Source organism: Rhinolophus hipposideros, assembly GCF_964194185.1.
Source record: "Rhinolophus hipposideros genome assembly, chromosome: 22".
In the NCBI taxonomy this organism is placed as follows: domain Eukaryota; kingdom Metazoa; phylum Chordata; class Mammalia; order Chiroptera; family Rhinolophidae; genus Rhinolophus; species Rhinolophus hipposideros.
Window position 1 is genome coordinate 20,566,811 of NC_138068.1, and position 26,828 is coordinate 20,593,638.

The 26,828-nt window shown below is 47.3% G+C and overlaps 1 protein-coding gene across 3 annotated transcripts; it reads right to left on the minus strand.

Moving 5' to 3' along the window:
- Positions 1-8,250: 8,250 nt before the first annotated feature.
- On the minus strand, positions 8,251-24,112 carry DYNLRB1 (dynein light chain roadblock-type 1). 3 transcript variants are annotated; one of them, XM_081033888.1, is made up of 5 exons: positions 23,981-24,041; positions 17,943-18,018; positions 17,651-17,817; positions 13,041-13,539; positions 8,251-8,627 (listed from the first exon to the last, which is right to left on the minus strand). In XM_081033888.1, the coding sequence occupies exons 3-5, from the start codon at positions 17,669-17,671 to the stop codon at positions 8,584-8,586; spliced, it is 564 nt and encodes a 187-aa protein (XP_080890014.1). In that variant the 5' UTR covers positions 17,672-17,817; positions 17,943-18,018; positions 23,981-24,041; the 3' UTR covers positions 8,251-8,583. The 3 variants fall into 3 exon arrangements, with proteins under 3 accessions (XP_080890014.1, XP_080890013.1, XP_080890015.1); XM_081033887.1 differs by having other exon boundaries at positions 23,557-23,991; XM_081033889.1 differs by lacking the exon at positions 17,651-17,817 and having other exon boundaries at positions 13,041-13,208; positions 23,981-24,112.
- Positions 24,113-26,828: the final 2,716 nt, after the last annotated feature.

The window sequence follows — 26,828 nt, forward strand, 5'->3', positions numbered from 1 at the left end:
CACAGAGTGCAGCACATGGTAGGTAGGTGCTCAGAAATGATTCATTGGCTGCTCTGCCAATGATTCATTGGCTTCACCTCTGCTCTGGGACTCCACGTGTCATCTCTCGGAGTCACTGCCCATCTGAGAGAGTCTGTGTCCCTTCTAGACCACGCGCAGGTACTGAGTCTGGGCCAAGCACTGCTGTTGGGCATTGCAGGTCTGAGAGGACTGTTTGGGGAAACAGGGTCAGCTCAGGGCAAGGGCACACTCAAGGCCCAGCTCACCCGCACCACTCCTGGGCCTGCGGAAAGGCACAGAGCTGGCCTTGACTGGTCTGTCACATGAGGGTGGAGCAACCCCTGGCCTGGGGTTGGGGGGTGGGCATCAATTACTGTGTGCCCGTGGCAGGTTCCTTCTCTGAGCCTCTGCTCCTTTACACAATGGCTGTTGTGCGGGAGACCCTGCTGGGTCTCTGGTCCCGCTCCCCACATAAGAACACAGGACACGGTGAGGCCAAAAAGGAACACCCACGGAGCCATAGGTAGGGGAGTCAAACCACTATAAGCTCACCGGAGGCTGGATTCACACGACGTACGACCTGCTGTCCGCTTTTCTGCCAACCGACCGACCCTATCCACTAGCTGCAATCTGCCTCTCTGCAATCCGCAATCCACACTCCACCACTTGCAGGCTCAGCCACCATCTTCTTGCCAGCCCCCATTTGCTGCTAGCGTAGCCATGGCAGTTATATTAGTGGCCAATGGCTCACTGGTTACAGCTGACGGCCAACTAGCCACAGCTGATGCCCATCCAATCACAGCTGATGGCCGTTTACTACCCGAGCCAGCACCTTTCCACGTGAGGCCGAGAGCCTGGAAACTGCACTCCTGGTTCTATCCCCACAATGGCAGAGGGACCTGGGTTGAAAGTGGCTTTACCACTTAACTGGATAACTTTGAACAAATTATTTCCCCCTGGAGCCTCAATATTTCCATCTGTAAAAATGGAACGTACCTCAGGGTAGAGGACCAGAGAGTGAGCTGGAGGCCAGAGTCCCGGGGAAACAGGGCCTGGAATCAGATGGACCCACTTTAGCACCACGTGCTGTAGTATCGTGTTTAAGAAAATGAACTCACTTGTAAAATGGTCCTCACATTTGGAGGACCCAGGAGGAATGAGGTCTAAGTCAGGGTCATTATGCTGAGTAAAGGATTGCTCGTTCCTGTTTCCAGGCTCAAAGTGGAACTTTCCCAAGATTGCAGAGATTGAAACTCACCTAGTGTCCCCAAGCCACTGGCTTGGGGTGTGCCACCTCACACCTGAGAAGTGGAGGCCGTGACCACCCACCCCACTTCCCACATGGGGGCCTTGGACCTGGCTTTTCCTTCCTTTGGGCCTCACTCCCTCGGCCCCCTCCTCTCTCTTTAGCCAGGGTGTGATCAGTCCTCAACCCACCTCCCTTCCTCCTATGTCCTCAGCCCCTGTCCTCCCCAGACACCAGCCCTCAGAGCGGGCCAGTCACCTGGAGAGGTTGCCTCCCCTTGGCCTTTCCTGCTTCCATGTGCACCCTGCATTCTCACCCTGCCATGCCCTCAGCTCCCTCAGCTCCTGTCGCCCTTGGTCATGTCCACGTTCACTCTCACCAGGGCCTCTAACCCGACAGTGGTTCCCACATCCCCACCTCCAGCCCCGGACTTTGCCTCCTGGACGCAGGTCTGTCCTGCCTCCTGAGCAAAGGTTTAAGCTTCTGAAACTCAACACATCCGAGTGGAGCCACCGTCTTCCCCAACACCCGCACCTCCAGCTCATCCCCACCCCATCACCACAGCCTGACCCAGGCTTCAGCTGGGCTGGCCCCGCGCCCACCAATCCAGTCACTCTGTGGAGCCGTCTCAAATTTACCCCAAGTCACTCTCAAACCATCTGACCTGTCCTAGCCCTTTCGGCTGTCACTGCCAGGTCGGCTCTTCCCAGGAATCTGCTTGGCCCTCACCTCACTGGCCTAGTCTCAGCCCACACCAATGCACTTCTCCTGCAAAGGGTGGGGTCCAGCGACCTTTGAGCAAAACAAGACTTCTACTACCCCCTCTCACTCTCAGTTGCTTCTCCACTTGTCTCCACTCCCTCCTGCCCAGCACAGATTCCACAGCCCTTCGTGATAATTACTTCCCCAAACGCCTAACTCCCTCTTTCTTCTGGTGAATTAACCTGGCAAAATGCCAGCCCTGGCTAAAGCGAGCTGTGAGCGGACCACGCAGCTGCACCCCAGCTGTAGGAGAGGGTGCAGAAGTGTTGACCTAACGACCTCAGCTGGGCCACAGCCACCCACGACACTGTCCCAGGAAGTCTGAACCCTCCCCTTCCCTCTGGCCTTGCTGTCCAGGTGCCCTCGCCCTGCCTCCGCTCAGGTTGCAGTGGGATAGCTGTCCCTGTTGTAGCCTAAGGCCAGCTCTTTCCCTGTGCCTGGTGCCAACCCTCCTCACTCCCTCCTGGGCTTTGCTCCTCTAAGATGCCCCTCAGTTACTCCCCTCATCCAGGCCCCATCAGGGCTCTCACCTGGCTGGCTGTGTTCCTGATTCTGCTGGGGCCCTGCATTCTCCACACACACCAAAGTGCAAATTATGTGTACAATTTTAAAGATAGGAGGAGACTTCAAAGCTATTTCATGCCTGCAATGGATTCCCTTTGGTCTATTCCTCCAGATTCCCCCTGGAGTTCTAGAAAACTCATTCATCAGTTACTTCACTGGAAAAGAGCCAGAAGCACCTGGCTTATTACGAGCATAGTTTTAGGTTATGGCAAACTTTTAGCACTTAATTTTTACTCAAATTCTTGTACTATAAAAAAGTCAAATAGCAATTTAAATACTTGTAGCTGTTCCTTCTGATATTTACCTTCATGTTTCTAACTAAGCACCATGGTTTTCCTTCTTTCTTTAGTTCTTACCATGGAAGGAAACATGACTCTTGCCTCTCCTTGCCCTTCCCACATCCCAGCAGTTATAGCACTATTCAGGGTTTGTAGTATTTTCCTACATAACTATTATTCACAGCTGCAACACATGATGTGCTCTGGATTTGTTTTTTTATTGTACAAATTTTTTTGGTTTTATTTTCTGTAGTTTTGGCTTAATTTTCCAATTCTTGTTTTGTTTTCCATGCCTCAATACTAAATTATCCCTCAGTTTCTTGAAGTAAACATCTCCTCTGAATACATTCAAACACATCAGATAACTTATCAGTTTTGTTTTCTTCTTGGAACCCTATTCAGGACTCTCTACGTTTACCGCTCAGCACCCTTGACCTTCATTCCGAGGTACCCCTTTTGTTTCTCATGTTGGAGTCTCAAATTGCCAGGATCCCATGTCTTACTTTCTTTACTTCCTTATTTTAATGTAGTCTTCAGTAGCTTCCTGAAAAAAATGGTGCGTGACAGATAAATACATATGACCTTATATGTCTGAAAATATTTATCTTATTCTTACACTTGACCAATAGTTTGGTTGAGTATAAAACTCTAGATTGTAAATAACGTTTTTAAAATCAGAATTTTGAGGGCATTGCTCTACTCTCCTCATTGCTAGGGATGCTGTTAGGATGTGGCATGCTGTTGTATGTCTAATCCTTTGTCTGGTTTTCTTCTCTCTCTGGATTGTGTCTGTCCAGTGTTCTGAGATTTCACGATGATGGGACCTGGCGTGGGTCTTATTAAAAATTAATAGCTGTGGACACTCAACTCCAACCTAGGAGCTTCTGTCCTTAGTTCTAGAAGTTTTTCTTATATTCTTGCTGATAATTTTCCACCTGTTTTCTCTCTCTGGAACTCATGTTAATCAGATGTTGAATACCCCAGAGTGATCCTTTAGTTTTCTTACATTTTGGGGGAGATTTTTCTCAACTTTATCTTGCAGCTCTTCTGTTGAATGCATTCCCGTTATATTTTTAATCTTTCAAGGAGAGTTCCTTACCCCTGAATATTTTTGTTATAGCCTCCTGGACGCTTATCCATGGCAAACGAGGCTCTGAACCAGTAGTACCCAACCCTAGTTGCATGTCACAAAACCTGGGAAGCTTTTACAAAATAATGACGTCCAGCGCTTATGCTCAGGGATTATGATTTAAGTGGTCAAGGGTGGGTCCCAAGCATAGTTTTTTAAATTGGCTGTCTCATTTCCACCAGAAATAAGCACTTATAATCATCTCCTTTATGCTTAGACAGGGGCCCAGTGTATACTGTGTTTCCCCAAAAATAAGACCTACCCCGAAAATAAGCCCCAATTAAGATCATCAGCCAGATGGACGCATTTAGTACGTTATATTTCAGAAGATGACATGACTATATTTGAATAAATGTAGATTGTTGTACATGAAAAAATAAGACAACCCCTGAAAATATACCTTAATGCATCTTTTGAAGCAAAAATTATTATAAGGCCCGGTCTTATTTTGGGGGAAACACGGTAGTAGGCAATCACTAAATAATTGTTGAATGAATAAAGCAGCTTTGTACAGAATTGTAAAATAAGAACAAGTTGCAGGCAATCTACTTTTGTTTATGTTTTCTCTAAATATATCTGAAAACCTAATACCTGAAAGTCAAACATAGTCTTGCATGTCAAAGTATTTAAAAGCAAGAGAATTAAAAAATATATATAAAATTCTCTACTTCATCTTGCCTTTTACACAAAGTGTTATTAATAACATATTTCTTGTGAACTAGGGAGTTAAAGTGTAATTTTCTCATCTGTTTCTGCTGTGACCCCAATGCAATAGCTCCCATACATAAGGAGAGGGGCAGGCCCAACGTGGGACTGCAAAACAAGGTAGCCCAGAGTTCGGACTCCTGCCTGATCTTTAGCCAATGAAAGAGCTGGAAGTGAGAGAACAATGTTTAGAAGCTGGGGAAGTGCTGAGTCTCACCACCAGTGGAAGGACGTGGTGGCGTGATTCTGCTTCACCTCGAGGGGGCCCTACGAACCAGGGGCCAAGAGGAAAGTTACAGAGGGCCAACCAAAGACAGTGTGTCAACCAAAGTAAGGGAATGGCAGGGGAGAGAACAGAAGGGATGAGAGTGGGGGTATAAAAGGTAGGTCTCGGAATACTCATGGAGGAGGTACCAGAAGCACACGTTTCAGCTTTAAACACAGCAGGCTCAGAGAGCCAGAAGCCAGTTCACCACAGCACTGGTCAAGTATGAACTTTCCTCTTCCCATCCCACACATCGTAGCAACACGAGACAAAACCAGGCCAAGGCCAAGCAGTTGCTGCCTCCCTCCCCACCAGAAGGCAAGGCTGGCAGCGGGCCCAAGCTGGGGAAGGGGCGGCCTCTATCTCCAAATGCAGTTTATAGCTGTTGTTACAGTGGATACATCCTGTAGCAATGGAAGCAGCCCCAGACTCCCCACATCCCTCCCAGGGGCAGGGGAGGAATGAGGCCCAGAGAATACATTTAAAGACACTGGGAGACGAAAACAAGTTTGCTCTTTGACCCAATCGAGCTTTTAACATAACGATAGGACTGGCACTTTGGATGTGTTCTGTTATTTTCCTTCTCAAGTGAATATGATGGATCAGATAAAGCTCATTGACGCTGGGTTGTGTCTACCAATGTGATGTGTTTGGCGGCTTAATGATTTCTACTAGCTGCAAATGATCAAATTTATGAGATCACCTTTTCTTTTCCCTAGTACTTCACTAGGACCTGAATTTGGTGTGGCAAGATTTTGATTTGGGATTTTCAATGAAAAAGTATACAGAAGTACAGTTGGTTTTAGAATCAAGCATATGAAAAGGGAGAAAGCCTATAATTTCTGGAGTGTTTTAAAAACACATTTTTGGAGAAAAGGGAATACTAGCTCACAGAGGCAGAGCCAAATTCTAAGAAGTGGCAACTGATGAGGTAGAAGGATGAATGATGGAAGAGATGGCCGCTGCTGCATTTTCCAGGAGGCAAATGCAGGCCCCTGTTCAGAGACCCCAGCCAAGAGCTATACCTTGGAAGGTGAAGTTCATACCTGATGGGAATCAGAACAGGGGTTGCCTCTGGAGAGTAGGGGTGGAGATGGGCTGGGAAGCAGCAGGACAGCTTTCTGGGATGACGTGATCTTGAAAGGGGGGGTTGGGTTGACAGGTATATGCATTTGTCACTTAGGTAGTACACTTACGATCTGTGCATTTCACTGTATGTAAATCTTATCCCCCCAAAAAATGGCAAGGTAGTTAATAACATGGACACCGAAGTGTTTAGTTAGGAGTGTGTACTGTCTACAGCTGTCCTTTAATATGCACCACAAAAAATGGAATGGCTAGTTAGGAGATAAATATAACAGAATATGAATTGTGGAAATTGTAGAGTAAAATGGAGAATGTACAATTATTTCAACTCTGCATGTTTGAAATTGTTCATAATGCCGGAAGTGGGCACACCTTTGTTATATTGGCAAATGTACTTCTGAAACTCAGAAGCCATGCCCTTTCCTCCATGCCCAGGTCAGTGGTCAATTTATAACCTTAGTAGGTATCGTATTTCTGTACACTTGCTACTTTTAAGTACAGAAACAGGCATTTGCACGTATTATACCCTTATTTAGAGTTTTAAAACTGCATTTCTACATCTTAAGATGAGCCCAGGGAATTCTACACGTGGCATCAACTGGAAAGCATCCACACAGCCTCCCATGTGCAAAACCCCGTTCCCAGGGGACTGAGAGGCAGAGCCTTTATGTTCATGAGTCACATGGTTTTCCCCAAAGCCAGACGAGCCTAAACTTTCCTCAGGACCTCAGGGGAGAGCTTTACTTTAAGGCAAACAAGAAGGTATGATAGAGAGACTAAGGGAAGAGAGGAGGGCCAGGTCCCCAAACCCTCACTCTGGAGCCAGACCACCTCCTTCCCCAGGGACAGAGGCCCTCCCCTCGTCTAAAAGCCTGACCTCCCGGCCAGCCAGGGATCATTTATGTTACTCAGACCTTCTTCTTCCATTATCCTTCTAGAAGCTCAAGCCCAGACACAGGAACCTCAGACTTGGATTCCAGCCACCAATAGCCTCTGAGAACAAAGAGAAGATACTGATCCCCATACCTGACCTAATTTTAAAACGGAATCTCTGAGATAATTACCGATCCAGGGTTATTTTGCTCCAGTTCTGCAATCACCTTCTCAGGGTGTGCTTCCTGAGTCCACGGGGAAGGGGCACACATGCAGTGGTTTCCTAAGGAATGTTCTATTTGGGGATTTGGGAGAAATTATTTGAAAGGATCATTTCTATATTAAGACAAACATGGACATATTATGAAGTGGAAAATTCCTATGATCTTTCATTAAAATAGGAGACTTTGAAGAGACTTGCCGAACCACTAGAAATTATACCCCTAAGCTCCCAAGGACACAGGGTGTTACTTCCCTGATATTGTTAAGGAAAACTTCACTGGAAAATTTAGAAAAGTACTTTTGCTAAATAGACAAACTCACACTGTAGAACGAGGTTACTTTGGGGGAAGGAAGGACAAAGAAGGGGAATTTCAAGGTTTGCACTATACATTTTTGAATCTTTTCCCCCTGTAACAAGAAACAAGACAAAAAGAAAAACCTCATAAAAAATAAACACATGTGGTTTCTGGAGGAAAAGTCCCAGAGTGCTGCTGGATAATGAGTGGCCTGCAGCCTCAGAGTAGCAGGCACTTTCTGGGACCCCCACACGAGTCTGTGGGAAGGCAGATGTTTATCCAGGAAGAGCTCACTCAGGTGAGAGGGACCACCCAGGATTTCTGGGGAAGGGAAGGCGGAGAGCAGAGCTTTTGGAGTTCAAGAACTGTGCTCCCAGCTATGGAACTCAGGCAAGTCACTCTCTAGACCCCAATTTCCTCATTTTTAAGATGGCTTTAATGCCCTGCCCTGTCTGGAGGGTACCATGAGGATGACGTGAGCCAGGGCATGTAACACATCAGGTGCATTCTGGGTACTCAACAAATATCCCTCCTTTCCTTTCCGCAGGGCAGTGTAGTACAAAAAAACTTTCAAAACACTGGCGGGAGTGGGAAATGATAAAAGGGGTGGCTAGGGTCAAGAGGCCCAGAAACCAAGATACCAATTATAAACCAGGCTCAGCTCAGCAAGTATGGCTACCGGTGCAGTAAGTACCAGGCCGCTCACAAACACAACCTAGGGCTGGAGGAGACACCAGGGCTTAGCCTTCAGACCATGCGATGACAGTGATGACACAGGAAGAGAGAAGCCCTTTCAACCTAGTGTTTAAAGACACACAGCAGGGTAAGCATTTCAGTTATTTTTAGTTAAAGAAAAACAGCCTTTTCCAAAGGCGACAAAGTGAACTGAAGGTCGGAAGGGTGTGGGCTTCTCACAAGCTCTTGCTCCAAAACCTAGACTTGAGGAGAGAGGGCCCTCCCGGGAACTCGGGGACAACTGGCCAGCAGAGGAATGACGGTGTTGGGGGGGGAGGCAGGGCTGCAGCCCACCTCAGTCCCTGGATTGGTCTGCGTGGGCTCTAGGGTGACTTCCGCCTGCCAGTCGGTTGACAAGATTAACACCATTATTCTTGGGGGATATTAAATTAAGGAATGATGCTGGGGGCCGAGAGAGTGGCTTATTCAGTTGGATTCTGAATCACAATCAGGAAATAATCTTTATCTGCAAAAGAGAAAAATGAAAAAACAAATCACTAAATGTAAAATGGGGGAAAAACACACTAGCAAGGAAATAAATCATTAAATCACCAACCCTAAAATGCGGTGGAAGGGGGGATTAAAAAGCAGCAGTGCTCAGGCTACTTCAGTCGCTGGGCAAACAGAAGGTAAACTTGCACGTCCCCTGTGGGGGCTTCTGCCAAGTGTGACTGGCAGCGGCCTGTGCTCGGCAGCGCAGACTTTTCTAATCTTCCCAAAGCGAATAGGGAGGTAGGACTGTCACCTCTGTTTTCTGGGAGGGGAAACTCAGGTTTAGGGAGTTGAAGTGAGCTGCCTGTGGCAGTGGTTCTTGAACTGGCTGGGCTGAAAACCAACACTGCAGGGCCCCACCCCCAGCGCCTTAGATTCAGTAGGTCTGGGGTAGAGCCGAAGAATCTGCATTTGAAACAAGTTCCCAGGTTGTGTTGTGCTTTGCTACAGGTTGGGGAGAACCACTAGTTTGGGGTTACCCAGCGAGTCAGCATCAAATATGGAAAGCCAGCCTCAACCCCACTGCTCCTGGGTTCATGTCAGTTGTCACAAGCTCAGCTGCTGCCTTTCCAGAGCCTTCTCGATGAAAAAATTTCAAAGGTACCAGGTCAAAATGGCCCAAAGCTACCTGGATTCCAGTTCTGGGGATACAGTCCAGTGAGGAGGAATGTCCATCATGAAATAGCAAGTCCAAGACCTAGGGTAAGTCCGACTGCCATTCATTTTAGGGAAGAGGAAACTGGAGAAGCAGAGTGTCGCAGCTCTGCCCACTTATTCATCAAACAACATTTACCAAGGCTTCCGTGTGCCACCCTGGGCCACCCACTTCTCATATGGCACCTCAAAGAACTCGAATCACTCTCTGAGGCAGGTACTAATTTTTTCTAATTTTATAAAGAACACTGAGGCTCAGAGAGTTGCATGACTTGCCCAAGCCAAGGCGAAAATGTGGGGTGGGGTAGCTGGGTTTCACCCAGATGCTCTGAATGCTTCTGGCCTGCTCCCTTGCTGAACAGGAGAGAAAAGGCAGGACCTCGGCCGTGTCTGTTTCACATCTGCTGATACAAGTCTAAAGCATGCTTCTTCCATGACCACTGGCTGATGCAATTGGGGAGAGGCAGATCTTGCATGACTAACCGTTTCATGGCTAAGCAATCTGTGTAAGCAGAAAATCACTTATTGATAAAAATAAAAGTAATTAACAAGCCACTAATAAAAACAGACACAATTAGCAATACTAGTGTCTTTTCTCACAAATAAGCCCGAAATTCAACAGTATCACTCAAGTGCGTTGTGGGAAGCAGAGTGTTAAAGTTTGTGCTGTTTAACTCAGCTTTTTATCAGTGAGGTTAATAAGTGAAAACCAAAAGTCTGTCTTAAAACATTCTCTTCATATGGGTCATTCTGACCCGGATGGGCTGAATTCGGTACATATGTAGGCAGCCAAACTGTCTGAAACCACCTGTGCTATTTTTGGTCTGGAGAGCAGCTTCTTAGTTTGATCACTGAGGAAGGTTGGCTGGGAAGAAAGGATGGTGGACGTCCTTCCTGGGCAGGGCTGTTCCAGATTGCTCCCATGATGTGCGGTGCAAACGACAGTCCTCGAAGGGTCCATCTCAAACACGCACAGCTAGGCCTATGATACGCTGGGGGCTGCCCCTGTGCCCTCTGAAAATCCTACGGCGATCTAGCCCCATGCCTCGCATGCCCTGCTCAGCGGCGCCCGCCCACAGGAGTTCTGGCACCAAAATCCAGCATTTTTTTGCCGTATCAAAGTTGAGCATCAAGAGCCAATCATTTGTTTTCAAGCATCAAGATGTCCAATCATGTGTTTTCATCCTAAACACCATGTCCCAAAGACATCCCTGACCCCACCTCTGATCCCCACAGTGGGGTGTCAGCAATGGACAAAGGTTTAGGGAGTCATTCATTTAGTTACTCAACAAGGCTTTGTTAAGCGCTTACTATGTGCTTACAAGTCTCTGTCGTCTGGAAACTGTCTAGTAGGGGGGACAGACTTAACAATGCAGATAAGCAGGCTGGTTAGCCAATGAAAAGGCACGCTGGGAGTGTTGCCAGCAGCAGCAGGACGGCATGTGTGAGGGCCTAGGAGAGGAGCTGGAGTCTCTTGAGGCTCTGAGAGGCAGCAGGGTGGCTGGAGAAGTGATGAGGGGCTTCAGGAGGAACAGTCACTGGGTTTAAGGAATCTTGGAAAGACACACCCCTCCAGCAATAACAAGGGGGGGGTCACTCGTGCGTGGGGGGGCCCATGAATGTGTGAGTGAGAGAGAGAGTGAGCGAACAGCAAGAGTGACACAGCATGACCACCCTCCACGCAGGCCTCTGTGTCACCCAGGCAAGGGTCTGGCCACTTCAGCCTCATCGCCACTGACAAAGCTGAGGGGCTTCTGGGCCTGTGCACGCCAAGGAGAATCTATATCTTGGGAGTTGCCAACCCTAGACTCACGCACTGACCACACCCACGAGCTCTGAAAGCCTGCGGGTCCTCAAGGAAAAGTTGGAGATGCCTTTGCTGTCAAGCTGAGACATGAATGAATGGCCAGGAGCGTTCAGACGACTCTGCCATTCCAGAAGGGACATTCTCGGAAGCTGTAAGTCAAGAGACACTGTCCACGGAGAGTCTGTCTGACCTGGAGAAGGCGTAACTCGTCCCTGCCTCACATGTGAGCTCCCATGTGGGCATAGGTCTGCTCCGACGTGCAGCGCCAGTAGAGGGACCATTCCTAGCTGACTTTCAGGAAGTTAGTGGGGCTCTGTGTATCGTCACACAGCACGAAGTCTTGGGTGTGAGTTCCAATCTGCTTGTAAGCCTTTCTGCCCCACCCTGTGCCAACACACTCCTCCAGATGGGGTGTCTGAGAAGGGCAGAGCAGTATGGGCCCCTAGCTGACATCTTACAGATGTGTACATGGAGGTGCACAGGCGTTCCGTGACTTACTTGAGGTCACACCTGTAAGAGCTACAGCTGGGAAATAGTCTCTGCCTGCTGCAACCTGTTTTCTCTGGCAGAACCAGAGACATCATCGGCTGACACGTGATGCAGCAGAGTGAATAAACCGATGAACAGTATATGTCTTGTTTTTGGAATAAATGACTCTGAAATTATCCTATGTTCTTCTCTGTGACTGGATGCTTTGTCCCCACCCCTCTAGGAGTATCCTAGGCAGACTGTGGGCCCCTGGAACTGGCTCTAGGGTTTTTCCTTTACATCCTTCCGAGGAGCCAGACTGGGCTGGAACAGAGCACTATGACTGCTGCTGGGCGTGGCTGACACCCCGTCCCGGACCCCCATCACACTGACTCAGATTTCTGTCGTCAAGCCCAGAGGCATTCAGTGTCCCCTGCCTCCCCACTGCCTCTTTCATCTTCGCCCCAATTACAATCATATCACCTCCTGCCTTAAAAACCTCTGCTCGAAGGGGCGCCCACACAGCTGAGTTTGGTTTGAGGCCTTTTTCAAACTGGACCAAACACCTTACCTCCCACTCCTTCCTACCTCACATTCTGATGCACGGCAGCCTACCTGCATCGTCACGTACACACCTAAGTCATGCACGTTCAACTACGTGGCTCAGCCAAAGAGAGAGGGAGAGACAGGAGCAATGCGGGCAGAGCCCTGAAGTCTGTGAATGTGAGTGAGATGAGGCAGGGCCCGGGGCCACGCTCTTCCCTCCTGGGGTCCCAGGCCTTGTGGGCTCCTCCCGGGAAGAGCATCCCCCTGAGAATGATCCTAACACCTAAAGACAAGGGTTGTTTGTACCACAGTCCCCAGTGCCAGCCGTGCACTTCATGTGAAACAAGAGCAGCAGCAGCTCCAGTGCTGGAGGACAGGCTGGCTGCATGGGGCTCAGGGACACCGGACTGGACCTAGAAGAGGGTGACTGAACATTTTCCCAAGGATAAAATGGCTCTACAGTATTTTTGCCTCATGCTTTGGTTGCGAATTACTGAATCTTTGGCTTTGAAACATAGCTTTCCTGCCCCCCCCCCTTGCTTCTTCTTTCCTGTGCCTTCGAGATTCCCTCTTGTGGGAAGCCTAGGCTGACTGCCCCAAGCAGCTCCTTCACACTGTCCTCTACGTTCCCGAGGCGAGGGTTAGACTGTGTCTCTCTCCCCCAGGAGACCATGGTTCCCCTCTTGGGCCTAGCACCCAGGACAGGGTCTGACCTCTAGTCACTGCGCACGAGCACGTGCTGGGGACGCCAGCCGGAGACAGACTGGCCAGAGGGTGAAGCTACGAACTCTGTTCCTTCGACTTTTGAGGCCTTTCACAGAGGAGACACCAACGTGCGAAGCCTCCCTGATACGCTCCAGAACGTGCGCCGTGAGCGGCTGATCCTCAGGGGGGTGTGGAAGACCTTCTTACCTGGTGCAACCATAATTTCATTTTTCTTGGAGCGAATTCGAAGGAAGGTGAGGTCGTTCTGGGGGTCGATCTCACGCACGGTGCTCCGCGCCTTCAAGATGAAGTTGTGCATGAGGCCGGCGTACTGCGTGGTGGTGGGATTGTCCATGGTGCTCCTGATGGGGATGCCTGTGGGGAGAGCAGACAGCGACGGGGCAGGAGGCTGGGGCGCTTTCCTGCCCGGCACCCACCTCTGCACCCCTACTTCTAGCACCGGATGGGCAGTTACCACCAATGCCACTGTCCACTGGGGGCTTGACGGACACATGCTAGTCCCCAGAACGACCCTGAGGGTGGTGCTTCCATCTTCACTTGCCAATGAGGCAACAGAAACTGTGAGCAGTGAAGTAACCTGCTGAAAGTCACACAGCAGACGAGCAGTGGGGCCAGGAGTCAAATGCAGGCCCGTTGTGTCCCTTACTGGGCTCCTCTCCCAGGGCCACACTGTCTTGACTAGTTTCTGGCAACAGAAGGAGACACTATCATTCAGAACACTTAGAACCTGAACAAGAAGGCCAGGTCTTACAAATCTATAAATACTGAAAAGCAGGAAGAAGAAAAAAGGTCAGCTTGTGCCGAGGCATGACCACCACCAGCGTTTTGCTCCAGCTCCCAAGGAGGCTGAGGGCCCAGCGGTAACCCCACTGTGTGTGCACATGATTGTGCCCCCCCAATTAGAGCCCGTTTCCATCTGCATACACCCTTGTAAAGCGCACTGCCACTGCTTTCAGAGCCCACAGTGGCCATTCCACTGGGTTCATCAGCCTCCGCTGTTGAGAACTTAGGCTGGTCTTTTTACTTAATTGCTCTGCAGTGAACACTACTGTGCATCAAGCGTGTTGTTCTGAGGGCTGTTTCCTTGTGATGAGCCATTAAATGGAACTCACTCCCTGGACAGCGCCTGTTGTCATGGAGGTGAGGAATGGGGCTCAGCGTGAGCCACCTCGGGCCACAGCAGGAGCAACCATCAGGTGCCTATGAATCACTATGACATGTCAACAGAAGGCTCCATCAGTGAAGCCCCAGGTGCCCACAGCTGACAGGCGCTTGTGATGAACGTGGCTCAAATGGCTCCTCACACGTAAGTGGCTGCGTTTTGGACCCAGGACGCTGCTAATCTGGCCCACAGCTGACCAGCCTAAGGGTCAGCCTCAGGTCTACCCACGGGTGGCAAGAAATTGGCCCAACCTTGTCTTTTTAGGACATGAGATTGGGCAGAAGAGGACAGAGTGGAAGAGACACAGCTGACTCAGAGAGGCTGTTTTGAGCCAAGGAAGTAATGAGAACAGGTTGTAGCGATCATTTGCCCTTAAGGGACAGGACAACTAGGTCATCAGCTGGGGCCTAAATGGCAACAGTGTGCCCACAGGGCCCCATGAGGCCTTGCCCAATAGTGGAAGCTTCCTGAGGAAGGTAGTAGAAGTGGTTGGGGTGATGACTAAGTAGGAATTCTGAAATCTGACGGCCTGAACTTACACTCCGGCTCTGCCCCTTCATGGTTACATGGCTTTAGACAAATCATTTAACCTCTCTAAGCGTCCATTTCCTCACCTGTACAATAATGCCTGTGCTTCAAAGTGCTGCTGTGAGGATGAAATATGGTTTAAGACAGTTTAGCAAGAGTAGGCATGCAATAAATGTTGGTTTGTTACCAACGTCACCCACACAATACATGCCATCCCCCAGGTCACTTAAGGGGCCAGTCTCAAGGCCCAGCAAAGTTTGGATGATCAAACCTGATGACCTTCTCTTTTTATATACTACAAAGGTACCTTCTCTCAAGTCCCTCTGGAACCCGGAACTTTCCTTCCTTCCCCTATTCTCTCACAACTCCCACTCGTCCCTCCATCTTCTGGTGGCTTCACCCATCCCCACCCCAGACGGGGCCCCAGCATTACGTAATTCTCCTTTGGAGGAGGTACTGGACTCTGACATCACACCTTTATGGAAGTGATCATTATGTTCCTCCCCCAGCAGACTAGCTCCCTGAGGTCCAGGACCAGGTCTGATTTGTTCACCAGTATCCTTAGGGAGACTGCATTAAGTAAGCATTTATTGCTGTTGATAAATGAGAAATCACAAGGGCTACTTTCAGCAGTTTAGACATGAGTTTGCTCCTACCAAGTGAGAGGTGTGTAAAAGAGATAAGAAACTAACTAACCACTTGTTGGCTGGCTTCCAAAACAAAAGAAAACATAAAGGTGGTGGTGGTGGGGCGGCAGGGGCCAAAACTGGAGAGGATTTCACATAAGGATAAGAGATCACAGGACGCCAGATTCATAGGATGCCAGAACTGGGACATTTCAAAGATATCCTAAGGATTAGGCCACCTACCCCAAGCCACTGCCTTCACAAATGGGGACCATGTAGCCTGCCGCAGTGGCTGGTCACTGGGGAGACACGATTTCTAAGCTGAGGCTCAGATCTGTCAGGTTGTATAGCTAGGTCCTCCCACCACACCCAGCTCCATTAATTAGTGAAAAAAATAATTAACAAAATTTAACAGATACTTAACCGTGTTTCCCTGAAAATAAGACCTAGCCAGACCATCAGCCCTAATGCGTCTTTTGGAGCAAAAATTAATTAAGACGTGGTCTTATTTTACTGTAAGACCCGATCTTATATAAGACTGGGTATGATATGATATAATACCAGATCTTATATTAATTTTTGCTTCAACAGATGCATTAAAGCTAACGGTCTGGCTAGGTCTTATTTTCGGGGAAACACGGTATTAAGCACAAACTGGTCAGCGTTGTTCTAGGTGCTGGGGATACAGTGGGGAACACAAGAGATAAATCCCTGCCCTTGTGGAGCATAAACATTTGAGTCTTTTATTTTGCCCTGTGTGGGCAGCAGCAGAGGATAGCAGGGGGTTTGGTGAGGTAGAAATGTTCCTGAAGTTCCTGGAAAGTCAGCTTAAACTCACACTTTTATTATGAAACATCATTTGTATTTGGCCAAGACAGAGATGTCAAAATGCAGCGGCAGGTGGCTGGTAAGTGACTGGGGCAAGGGGGTGTCACGAGTTCAGGGTGGGGAGGAATCACTTCTGGGCTGGGCTGGTCAGGGGAGGCACCTGTAGGGAGAGACAGCTGAGCTGAGTCAGATGGTATGAAAACCCTGGAAGGGAGAACAGGGACCCTAACTAATCATCCTTAACTGGAAACTTCCAGAGGGCTTAAAGGCACATGCAGCAGTGAGTTCTGATCACCCCCATCCACAGCGGGGTGACTTTGGGCAGGTCATCTCACCTCTCACCTTTGGGTTTCTCATCTGAAAAATGGGCAAACAGCCATCTTGCAGGGTGTCACTGAGTGAAATGTACATGAGGAATGAAAGTGCAAGCTCTATGAATGGGACACAAGTTAATGCCACATTAGTATATGAAAAAGAGGCGCTCATTAGTATCCAAAAGGTAAGCAGTTGGGGCTATATTTTCCCAATGAAAAAGCTCAACTTTCGGGGTAGTTTTAAAGCAAGAATGAAGGCTTGTGGTTTGTGAATACTACTGGAGGCCTAGGGGTTCCAGCTGGGGAGCCAGCCCCCGAGCTGTTCCCTCCCATTTGGGGTCAAAAATATCCAGTTCCAGAAGACAGTATCTGAGTGATATACAGTCTCTGACCAATCACTCCACTTAAGGCAGCTAAGGTCTGAAGAGGGAAAGGGGGACCCCCAGACCACGCAGCAGATCAGGGGCAGACCTGCTGCTGCCTCCTCTGAATCCAATCAAAGCTGGGGAGTGTCCTCTGCCCAGCTCTCGGCTGGCCAGGGATCTGATGGAAAACAACATTCTGAGGACAAGTCACTTCCACATTGTCACCAGTGGTTAACTTTCATTCTGCTCTATTTTCGCAGACACTGCTGAGAATTCTGCCTTTCCAAAACAAGGCCTAGAATGACAACACATACACAGGGGCTCTCGAGGAACCGCGAACAACTCAGAGCCGAACGAATACACTGGCCCAGAGAATTGGGGGAGCCCAACTGGGTGACCCTGGGCCAGACCTGCAGCCACTCTCTGGTCCTTCCCAGCACAGTGAGGGGAAAGTACAAATGCATTCACACCGACTTGGAATGAAATCTTGGCTTTGTAATGGCAGGCAAATCAATTAAATTTCTGGACTCAGTTTCCTCTACTGCAAAATGGAGACAACAGGGCTGTTTTAAGGAATAAATGAAATAGAACGTTTATAAAGCATCAGCCAGGGGCCTGGCCCAGAACAGGTAGGTGTGTGATAAATCTTAGCTTCCTTCTTTGCCATGTCTATGGCAGTTTGGGAAAATTAGTATCTATACTCTTCTAGTTGTTGAAATAATGTCTCAGAAGAGAAGGAAAAAGCTATCGGCACAAAGCTGCTGACCAGAGCATGACCTATTAGGTTGGTGCAAAAGTAATTGCGGTTTAAAAGGTTAAAAATAATTGCAAAAACCACAATTATTTTTGCACCAACCTAATAACAAAAAAGTAGAAACAACATAAATGGGGGATGGTTAATAAACTTCGTACTGGCAGTTAAAAGAATTTGCTTATGTAAACGATGAAGCAAAACAAACTGCCTCATGAGTACCTGCAAACGAGTGACAACCATAAATACGAGTCTGAGCGAGAGAAGATGCAGCTGGGCAAGGGCCAGAACAGTACGGCGTCCTGAAAAATACGATCTGTCGAGGGCAGTGGGATTGAGTGAAGCTTTCCTTTTTTAAAATTCAGGATTCCAATAATAGTGCTAGGACACTGGAGGTGTTAAAAAAAAAGGTGAAAATCCACAAACATGAAGGGGCTTAGTAAACACAGTAAACAGCACGTGTTATGCTGTGTCTGAGCTGTTGCCTCAGGTCATGGTCAGAGGGAGGACTTACCTTCGGTGTTCACCACGATAATTCCCTGCACGCCCTTCTGGCTCTGAAGCCGCTTCAGTGTCTCCTCCACCTCTGCCTGTCAGAGAGAGCAAGGCCAAGGTGAGGAGGGGCCGGGAAGGCTAGATCCACTCCCTCATACCCCTGGCAGATGAATCACACGTCTTCCAAGAACACACAAGTAACACCTCCCCAAAGCTCCCCGGGCCTGTCTGGAGCTGTCCCCGGCCCCCACTAGCACCTGACCCATGTACTACACCCCCAGCAGGGACAGGGCTTCTCCTTTCTCCTGGCCTTCTGCCCACCAGGCACTATTTTCCCTCCTGCCTCCGCTATTTGGGGGCAGGATATAAATACCACTCCTGGGAGCAAAGACACATCCGTGACTCACGTGTTTGGTATACCTGGGGGACAGCACACCGATGATTTGAAAAACCCCAACAGGGGTGTCTAACAGGAAGGAGACACACTGTCATTTGTGACCCAAACAGCACAACTGAAAACATTCCAAAGGAAGCAAAATGACCCCAAGAGGATAACTCAGTGATTTATAATAAGCGAGCATCTGAGGTAGTGTGACACATGGCACAGAGCCACAGGAAATGTGCCTCGGGGAGGCGCTCATTAGTCCTGATTCTCTAGAAATTAGTCAGGGTGGGACACTCTGGCACATGGAATTTGTAAACAGAGGGGACAATCAGATGTTTGATTCTTCACCTGGCCACACAAGAAATCTAGAAATATCACTCGCTTCTCTCTTACCCTTTCCTCCACTCTCCACTTATATGCCCACACCTCCCTGTTGCCACGTCTTTTTACCCTAAGGCCTCTTCTCTGCTGAACTCCAACGAACTCTTCTAGACATCTAAGACATCACCTCCCCATGAAGCCTTTACTGATCCCAACTCAGTGGAGTCTTTGCCCCCTTGTGACTCTGCAAACTCTTGATTATGCCTCTCTGGGATGCATTAGGTACTGTTTCACTAAGGGCCCACAGAGTGGTCTGCATAGTAGGGACTCAATAAACAGCTGCTCAACTAACTGTTCTAGGCCTAACTCTTCCTACACTAGAAACTGGCCTTAGTGTGCTTTTCTCTAGAGGCCCCTCCAGACTGGTCCAGAATCCAGTCAGAAGCTCCTCAAAGGTTGAGAGGCAGACTATGTTGGAAACAGAGGCTCCATTCACCAAAAGAGAGTGCTTCCCTACGCCCAGGGGCTAATGAGTTGGGGGCTGGGGGAGCTTCTAAACAGTGGATGGAGATAGCACAATAAATTACTGTTTTTCTAATAGGCACAAGGCTTAGAATCCAGTCACTGCCACCCACTCCCCTATGATGTAAGAATACTCTCAAATGCTGGAGACAAGGGCAAACAAGTTCCTCCTACAAAACAGCGAATAGCCTGATGCCTCTAAAATCTGCACCCTGGGTAAAAGGACAGCACGAGCACTGTGGACGTGAGAGCAGTGGGTCATGCATGCATGAGATCATAATTCACTCAACACATTTTCACTGAGCTCCTACTATGCGCTATTCTGGAGAGGAGGGGTAAAGTACAATATTGGTCAATACTACACAGTACTCAGCTTGACCTGGGAACCCTCCTGGAAATTCAACCTAAGTTAATAATTCAAAAGGACTAAAAGGAGAACACAGCAAGACGTGTGCTGCCCTGATATCTGCAACAGCAACAGCAGAAAAGAGCCAGAAATGCCCAATAATTAGGGAAAAGGCCAAATAAATTCTGGAATGTCCATTCACAAGAATGTAATACACACATTACCAATGGTGATCAGTATATTTATACCACAGAATGTTTATGATATAACATGAAGTAAAAACAGCTAAATGCAAAAACAAAGTGCTTGGTGACGGCAACCACATGAAAAGAAGGAGACTAGAGGGATTATGAAAAAAATAAAAAGCCACATTGAAAGCATGGAATTATAGATAAGGTTTTCTTTTCTTCTTCAAAATAGCCTCTTTTTATTCTATTATTTCTATTTAAAAACATTTTGAACCCCTCTCTCTGTGTATCCAAAGAGAGATAGATCTCTGATATGGGGACCACAGGGCTTTGACGTGCTCAACATTGTAAGACTATATAAGTTGGATGACAATTTAGTACAGCTCAGTTAACATGCAATCAACCTGGGGAAGGGGAAAGAAAGCTAAAGCCAAAGATGACAGAATCAAGGTCCAAAATATCCCCTGGAGGATGGGAAAGGGCTGAAATGAAAAAAAAAAGGTGAAATTTTATAAAACTGCTATTCATTCAGTAACTATATTTAGTAACTTCTGTGTGCCAGACATTGTTTTAGGCCAGGGCATGCTGTGGCAAACAACACATAGCAAACACCCCTGCCCTCATGAAGGTGACATTTGCAGGTGGGGAGTCAGACGTTAAACAAAAAAGATAAGTAAAATGTAAATGTCAGATACAGTAGGGAAGGGGATATGGAATGCAGGGACTGACGACAATTTTAAATAAGGCAGCCAGCGAAGCCTCACTAAGTGATAGGTGAGTAGAGATTTTAAGGAAATGAGGGAGCCTATCGTGTGGATTTTTAAGGAGAGTGTTACACACAGCAGGAAGAGTGAGTACAAGAGTCCAGAGGTGGGAAAGGGGCATGCTCCAGGAAAAGCAAAGGAACCAGTGTGGCTGAAGTGCAGTGAGTGGCAGGTGGCCAAATGAGAAAGGTAGCCAAGATCAGATTAGATTTCAGCCGGCCAAGATCAGATGACTTTGGCTTTTAATGGGGATGATCTGGGGCGCCATTAGCAGGTTTTGAGGTGAAGAGTGACAAGACCTGATGTTGCAAAAGGATGGCTCTGGCTGCTGTATGGAGAATGGACGGCAGGGGGCAAGCACGGCCTGCTTGAGCCGGGTGCCCTAGGCAGATGGGCTCCCTGGGAAGGAAGCAACCTTCTCTCACTACATGATATATACCTAAGTCCAAACTCTTTGGACTTGGCTCACAAGCCTCCTATGAGAGGCCTTCTCTGACACCCACCCCTCTTCTGGGTACCCATGGCACTCTGCCTTCATAGCACTTATCACAATGGGGTATAAATGTCTGTTTCGAATCTGTCTCCTCCTCCAGACCCAAAGCACCCTGGGAGCACAGACCTATACTTTATAGCTCCAGTATCTGACACAATATAGGCAACAAATACTTAAGGCACAAATAAAAAGCATTTCTGCAATTCTGTTTTACAAAAAGCAACCTTAAGTACAGGACGGGGGACATGGCCTTACAGTAGCCAGTATGAGAGCTAGGGTTTAGGTGACCCCAAGTTTAATGAGAACCAGCCACTGATACCTGGCTGTTAAAAGTAAAACACATATATACCAAGAAAGAGAGGCCAATAAAGTATACACTGGCCTACTCAGTACCTGCTACAGGTCAGATATTGGGATGAAATGTTTTCAGACACATCTGTCGTCTGACCCTTCCATGGTTAGTAGGATTTCCATTTTAGGAGGAAAACAAGCTTCAGAAAAGTTTTTTGTTTTTCCCAAGGATACATAGGTCAAGAATATAACACTGACCACCATTGATGAGGTTCTGTCCTCAGGGAGTTCATATACTGGTAGAAGAGACATTCCAAAAACAAGTGACCAAAACCCTTACAGGGTCCAGGGGTAGGGCTGAGGGGCAGGGGGTCAGGGGGCTAAGAGGCCAGGGGGATGCCACTTTGCCTAGTGTGGTCAGGAACATCTGAGGATGTAAACTCTAAGCCAAGAACTAAATGATAAAGAAAAGCACTCCAGGCAATGGGACAAAAGCAAAGGCGGTGAATGGGGACAAGTTTGGCATCATGTTCAAAGAACACGGAATGACAGGTTTTGTCACGTTTTTTGATTTTCTGCTCATCTGTTAGGCAAAAATCAGAAAACAAAGCCAACCTTTCTTAATTTGTAAGAGTTATCAGTGAAGTTAAGATGGAATTTACTGACTGCATTTCTCCTTTTCTCAGTCTTTTGATTTTTCTACAAATCTTATTTTCAAAATTCTGTTAGAAATATTAGACTTTTGTCCATCATATAAATTATACTTCTCCCACTTTTTCATTGAATCTTATAATTTTTTAATAATCGGTTTAAAATTTTCATGCAAATTTATTGTTTTTTAAAAAGTTTCCCGTAAAAGTAGAATAGCTTCTCCAACCTGATACCAACCAGGAAGACTGGGGCTGGACGTGGATGAGTGGGAGCCATGTCTGGAGGGGTATCCACGTGGCACACATCGGGCATACAGAGATGAAAACAGATGAATGGTGGAGTAAAACTGGATGAGAATTATGATTTTTATATCACTGTTCTAAAGGCAGTTTGGCAGTTTCTTCCAAAATGTGAAATATGCATGCTAGAAGTACCACTTCTAGGGATCTATCCTACATAAACACTACATAACTAGCTTGAGTGTAAAAAAAAAATTACTGCAGCATTGTCTGAAGTGAAAAACTGTAAACCACCTAAACGTATATACCGCAACAGAATACTATATCATCCTTAAAAAGAATAAAGTGGATCTGTATGTACTGACATTGAATGTTTGATATTTTTAAGTGAACAGAGTAAGTGGCAGAATAAGATATCTATACATAACCTAAAGTAAACTTAATATGTAGAAACATATATTCCATATATTCTTTATGTAATAAACACTTATATGTGAATGTGCTTATGCACTAAACCAATGCGAAAGAAAACACACTCAACCACCAACCCTCCTACAACAGAGAAGCACTTTCTACATTATATACTGGGTACTGCTTGAATTTGTTAAAATGCGCATGTAAGTGTTGCTTTTATGAGTATAAATACACAACAGCATGGTACAGGCTGCAGTAAGCTACAATTTGTGTAAGAAAAAGATGGGGCATATATATGCTTATATAAGGTATACAAGAAACTAACAATGTTTCTGAAGGAGACTGAGGCTGGGGGTCAGGGTTGGGTGGGAAGATTTATTTTTCACTTAGATCCTTTTTTTTACTGTATGCAAGTATTATCTGTTAAAAATCACCTTTTTACAGTTTAAAAAGTGATGTGAAAGATGAAGTTACATGTTTGAAGCATTATTACATGTTTTTAGTGATGTGCAGACACTCTTTGTGGTGTAATAATAAAGGAAAAGGCAGAGTCCACAACTGTATATTCAGTAGGACTTAAACTATATAAAGCACAAACTGAAGAGAAAAATACTAGAAGTCATATACCTAACTGTAAGTGGTCACCTGTAGGTCATGGCACTGTTATCTTTTCCTTTTCAATTTTTCTTAGAAGCTTTAAATTTTTAAATAACATTTTTGAAAAAATAATATTCATATGGCTTAACATTTAAAAGGTCTTTTCAACTTTTTTACTAGTTGGGAAGAATAAAAACACGAGAAAACAAACCCGTAGAAGCGTAAAAAGCCCACAGTTCCAGCCAGCAAAGCAGATGACTGGGATCTCCAAGGGTGGACCCGCCCGTTTCTGAGTCATGCACTAAGTCCCAGCGGGAAAGAACCACAAGGGCGGAAAGCCTGCAGTCAAGTTTCTCGGGGTCAAATCCACCTGCACCATTTCCTGATACAAAGCTTTTCATAGGGATAGTGGTCGTACCTACCTCACAGAGATGTGAGGATAAGCAGGATACGTACGGCGCTCAGCAGTGCCCGACACAAATTAAGCTTCCAGGAAATGTTATCGTTATTGTTACCGCGCACCAAGGCCCAGGATGCTAGGATGCAGGGCCTGTGGGCCGGCCTCCCCATCTCCGTCGTCCCTAGCCAAGGCCTGAGTTCCTGCTTCCGGTCAAGGGGCAGCGGAATACCGCGGCCCCGCCCGAGTCCCCTCGGTCCAGGTCTGGAGGCCCATGCCGCCTGGGTTCCACCCTCCACTCAGCTCAGGCCCAGCCCCGCGCAGACCCATGGATTTTCAGCCCGGTGCTCTGAGACGCCCTTGGAGGATGGAAGGTCAGGCGAAAGGTGGTGGGCGGCCGTGCTCAGCACCTTCCGACCGCCACCCAAGAGTTCCGGACGGACACTCACCATCTCGGACCGATCCCGGAGCTCCGCGTCGGCACTCAGACCGGTGCCTTTCCACGCCTGCGCAGACCCCGTCAAAACGGACAGCTTCTGTAGCCAACCAGGAACCAGCGTGTGGCGGGCGAGGAGGCGGACCTTAGTCAGTTCGCCCAGGGCTCGTTCCCAGCGCCGTCGGAAAGTGAAAAGCAAAGGAGCATTTTTAGCTGTGGAAAATCCCCAACTCCCACTGTGCTGGAAAGATGCTGGTTCGCGGTGTCCAAAGTGGCTTTCAACTCTCAGACGAGGACTGAGCTGGCCCTGACAGCCCTGGGTAGAGGGCGGTGGGCGAGTATTAAGGAGAGGAGGGGCGTTGCTGAGGCTCCCACTTTGCGCCCAGATTGAAGCAAAGTGTGGTGTGGAGCCAAAATTCATAGAATATGCGGGGAAGTCCGAGGTTGACGCTGGAATCTAGCGTCTCTGGGGTCTCCAGAGCGACCCCCCTGGGAATACTAGGTGCAGGCGCAGAGATGAGTTGGTTAGGGCTAGCCCTAGAGTCTGCACTTAGGATTCCAAGTTCAGCTCCACCCCTATGTTACCTTGGAGAAGCCACTTCACGTCTCTGTGCTCCCTCGTTTTCCCCCCTTTAAAAGGGGGACCCTTTTTTCCAGAGCCAGATGTTGTCCCTTTTCCAGCTCTTTAGCCTTTTACTCCCGCAGGTTACAAAAATTTCTGGGTTCTCTAGCAGGAAATAACTTGTTAAAAACACTACCATTTAGTGAACCCTGTGTCACGTTACTGGCCTGAACATTTACACACGCTACCTCCAGTAGCCTCAGCATCTCTTTACAAATGCTGTTTCTTCGAGACACTGGAACTTGCTGAATTCAACACAGATGACCTAACTTCATTTTTCATTCCACGCATTCCACAGTGGCCTCTCAATTTGGTGCTCATTTCAGGAGTGTCTGCATGTTAAGAGGATTGGGTAGTGACTTTACAGTGAGGAAACTTGGTAGATCCTATCTTAACTGGAGGATCAAGGTTACCATTACTGGTACTGGACATTTTGATGTGTGCTCCCTGATACACACTAAGGGCACATCACCCGTGTGGTATTTCTAACAAAAATCCATGGTCTTAAGCATGAAAAAACATTAAACCAAATTTGAAGGACATTCCACAAGGTACCCCAGGACTTCAAAAACTGTCAAGGTCAAGAGACAAAGAATAAATGAGCCAACTGTCACAGATTAGACTGAGAAAAATGTCATTGGTAGAAAAATTGGTGAAATCTGAATAAGGGCTGCAGTTTACTGTTATTTTACTAATGTCAAGTTGGTTTGATAATTATACCAAGTTATACAGGATGATAACACTGGGGAAAGCTGGGTGAAAGGTATGTAGGAGCTCTCCGTAACACATTTGCAATAGTTCTGTAAAGTCGCTAAGTGCTGCAGAGACTGGACCTCAGAACATCCTGGAAGATGAGCACACAAGTGATCATTACCACCAGCTTACTTATGGAGAACCAGACTGAGAGGGAGAATTTAACAACATCACAATCACAGAAGCAAAAAAGAGAATGGCCAATAGTCCATGTGACTGGAGCCAGAATGAGGGTGAAGGAGGAATTAGACTAGCTTGGGCCTTGTTGACCTTGGGTGGCAGGCTTGTACGAGTTTTGTAGTTTATTCTGTGGTAGGGGAGGAACCATTGTAAGATTTTAAGCAAAGGAGAAGCGTAACTAAGATCTTCCATAGATCACTGCGAGGCAGCACAGATGGACTGGAGTGGGGAGAATGGAAGCAATGAGAAGAGGTTGCTACACTCACCCAGGACAGGGATGAAGATGTGGGTTGTGGCAACGGGGACAGCTCTAAGAGAAATGATTCAAAATAAGTTTTGTTGATGGGTTTGACAGCATTTGGAAACCAATTAGATTGAACAGCTGAATCGGTTATGGAAGAATCCCAGCAGCAGTACAGCAGTACAGTTAAGCATGCAGGCTGTGGAGTCACAGTCCTGGATCCTGATTTGCACCGCTGCCACTTAATAGCTGTGGACACTTCAAGTTACTCAATCACTTTGACCTTCTATTTTCCTATCTGTAAAATAGAAATGATTATTCCTCTCTGAGAGTGGCCAGGAAGACTAAATGACTGCATGTAGCATGTAGCATATCTAATAGTGTTTGGGACACAGTAATAATACATGTTGACAGTTGTCCTGGGACTAAGTGAATACGGGTTGCTAGGATAGGGAAGACAAATAGAAGAGCAGGTCTGAATTAGAAATGAGGAAAATTAACAGTTTGGCTGTTTTCAGTGATTTGCAGGTATAACTGCCAATTTTCAAGATCCTTCTCTGTGGGATGCTTTGAAGAAACTCTTGCCCTCCCATTATCTTTGCCTAATGGGAATCTGTTCCTAAGAGATCAACATTGTCCTTCTGAGGTCTCCACTGAAGACTCCCCTCTCCTTGCCAACTTGGAAGATGCCCCTGGATCCTCTCCCCACAAAGGACCACAAAAGAGCCCTGTAGACAGAGAAACTGACGATTAAAACGGGTTAGGAGTGACACCAGTTTTTGTTCTGGAGTTACACAATGTGAGACACTCTCCCTAAAAGTTCAGAGAGCAGCAGCCAGTCAGCCACAGCTGAGTCCCAGTTTGATTCTTTGTAGAGTTTGGGGCTGGAAAGCCAAATGGTCAGTAAAAACTACTAATTTTCCCATGAAGATTTCCTCATGCTCATGGGGACACATCTTCCCCTTTTCTCTTAGCCACACTAAAGCTAGAGCTTTCTAAGCTACTTATGTAGGACAGATTAAACAGGACAGGGTCTACCTCTCAGGACCCAGGATGGACCTGCAG

Excerpts from the sequence above, each read along its gene's own strand:
- DYNLRB1 (XM_081033888.1), bottom strand. The coding sequence starts at position 17,671 with ATGGTTGTCACTCGTTTGCAG. Across the intron at positions 13,540-17,650 it reads TGGTTGTCACTCGTTTGCAG|AAACTAGTCAAGACAGTGTG; the intron begins GTACTCATGAGG and ends TTCTGTTGCCAG. Across the intron at positions 8,628-13,040 it reads TGAAATTATGGTTGCACCAG|ATAAAGATTATTTCCTGATT; the intron begins GTAAGAAGGTCT and ends TCTCTTTTGCAG.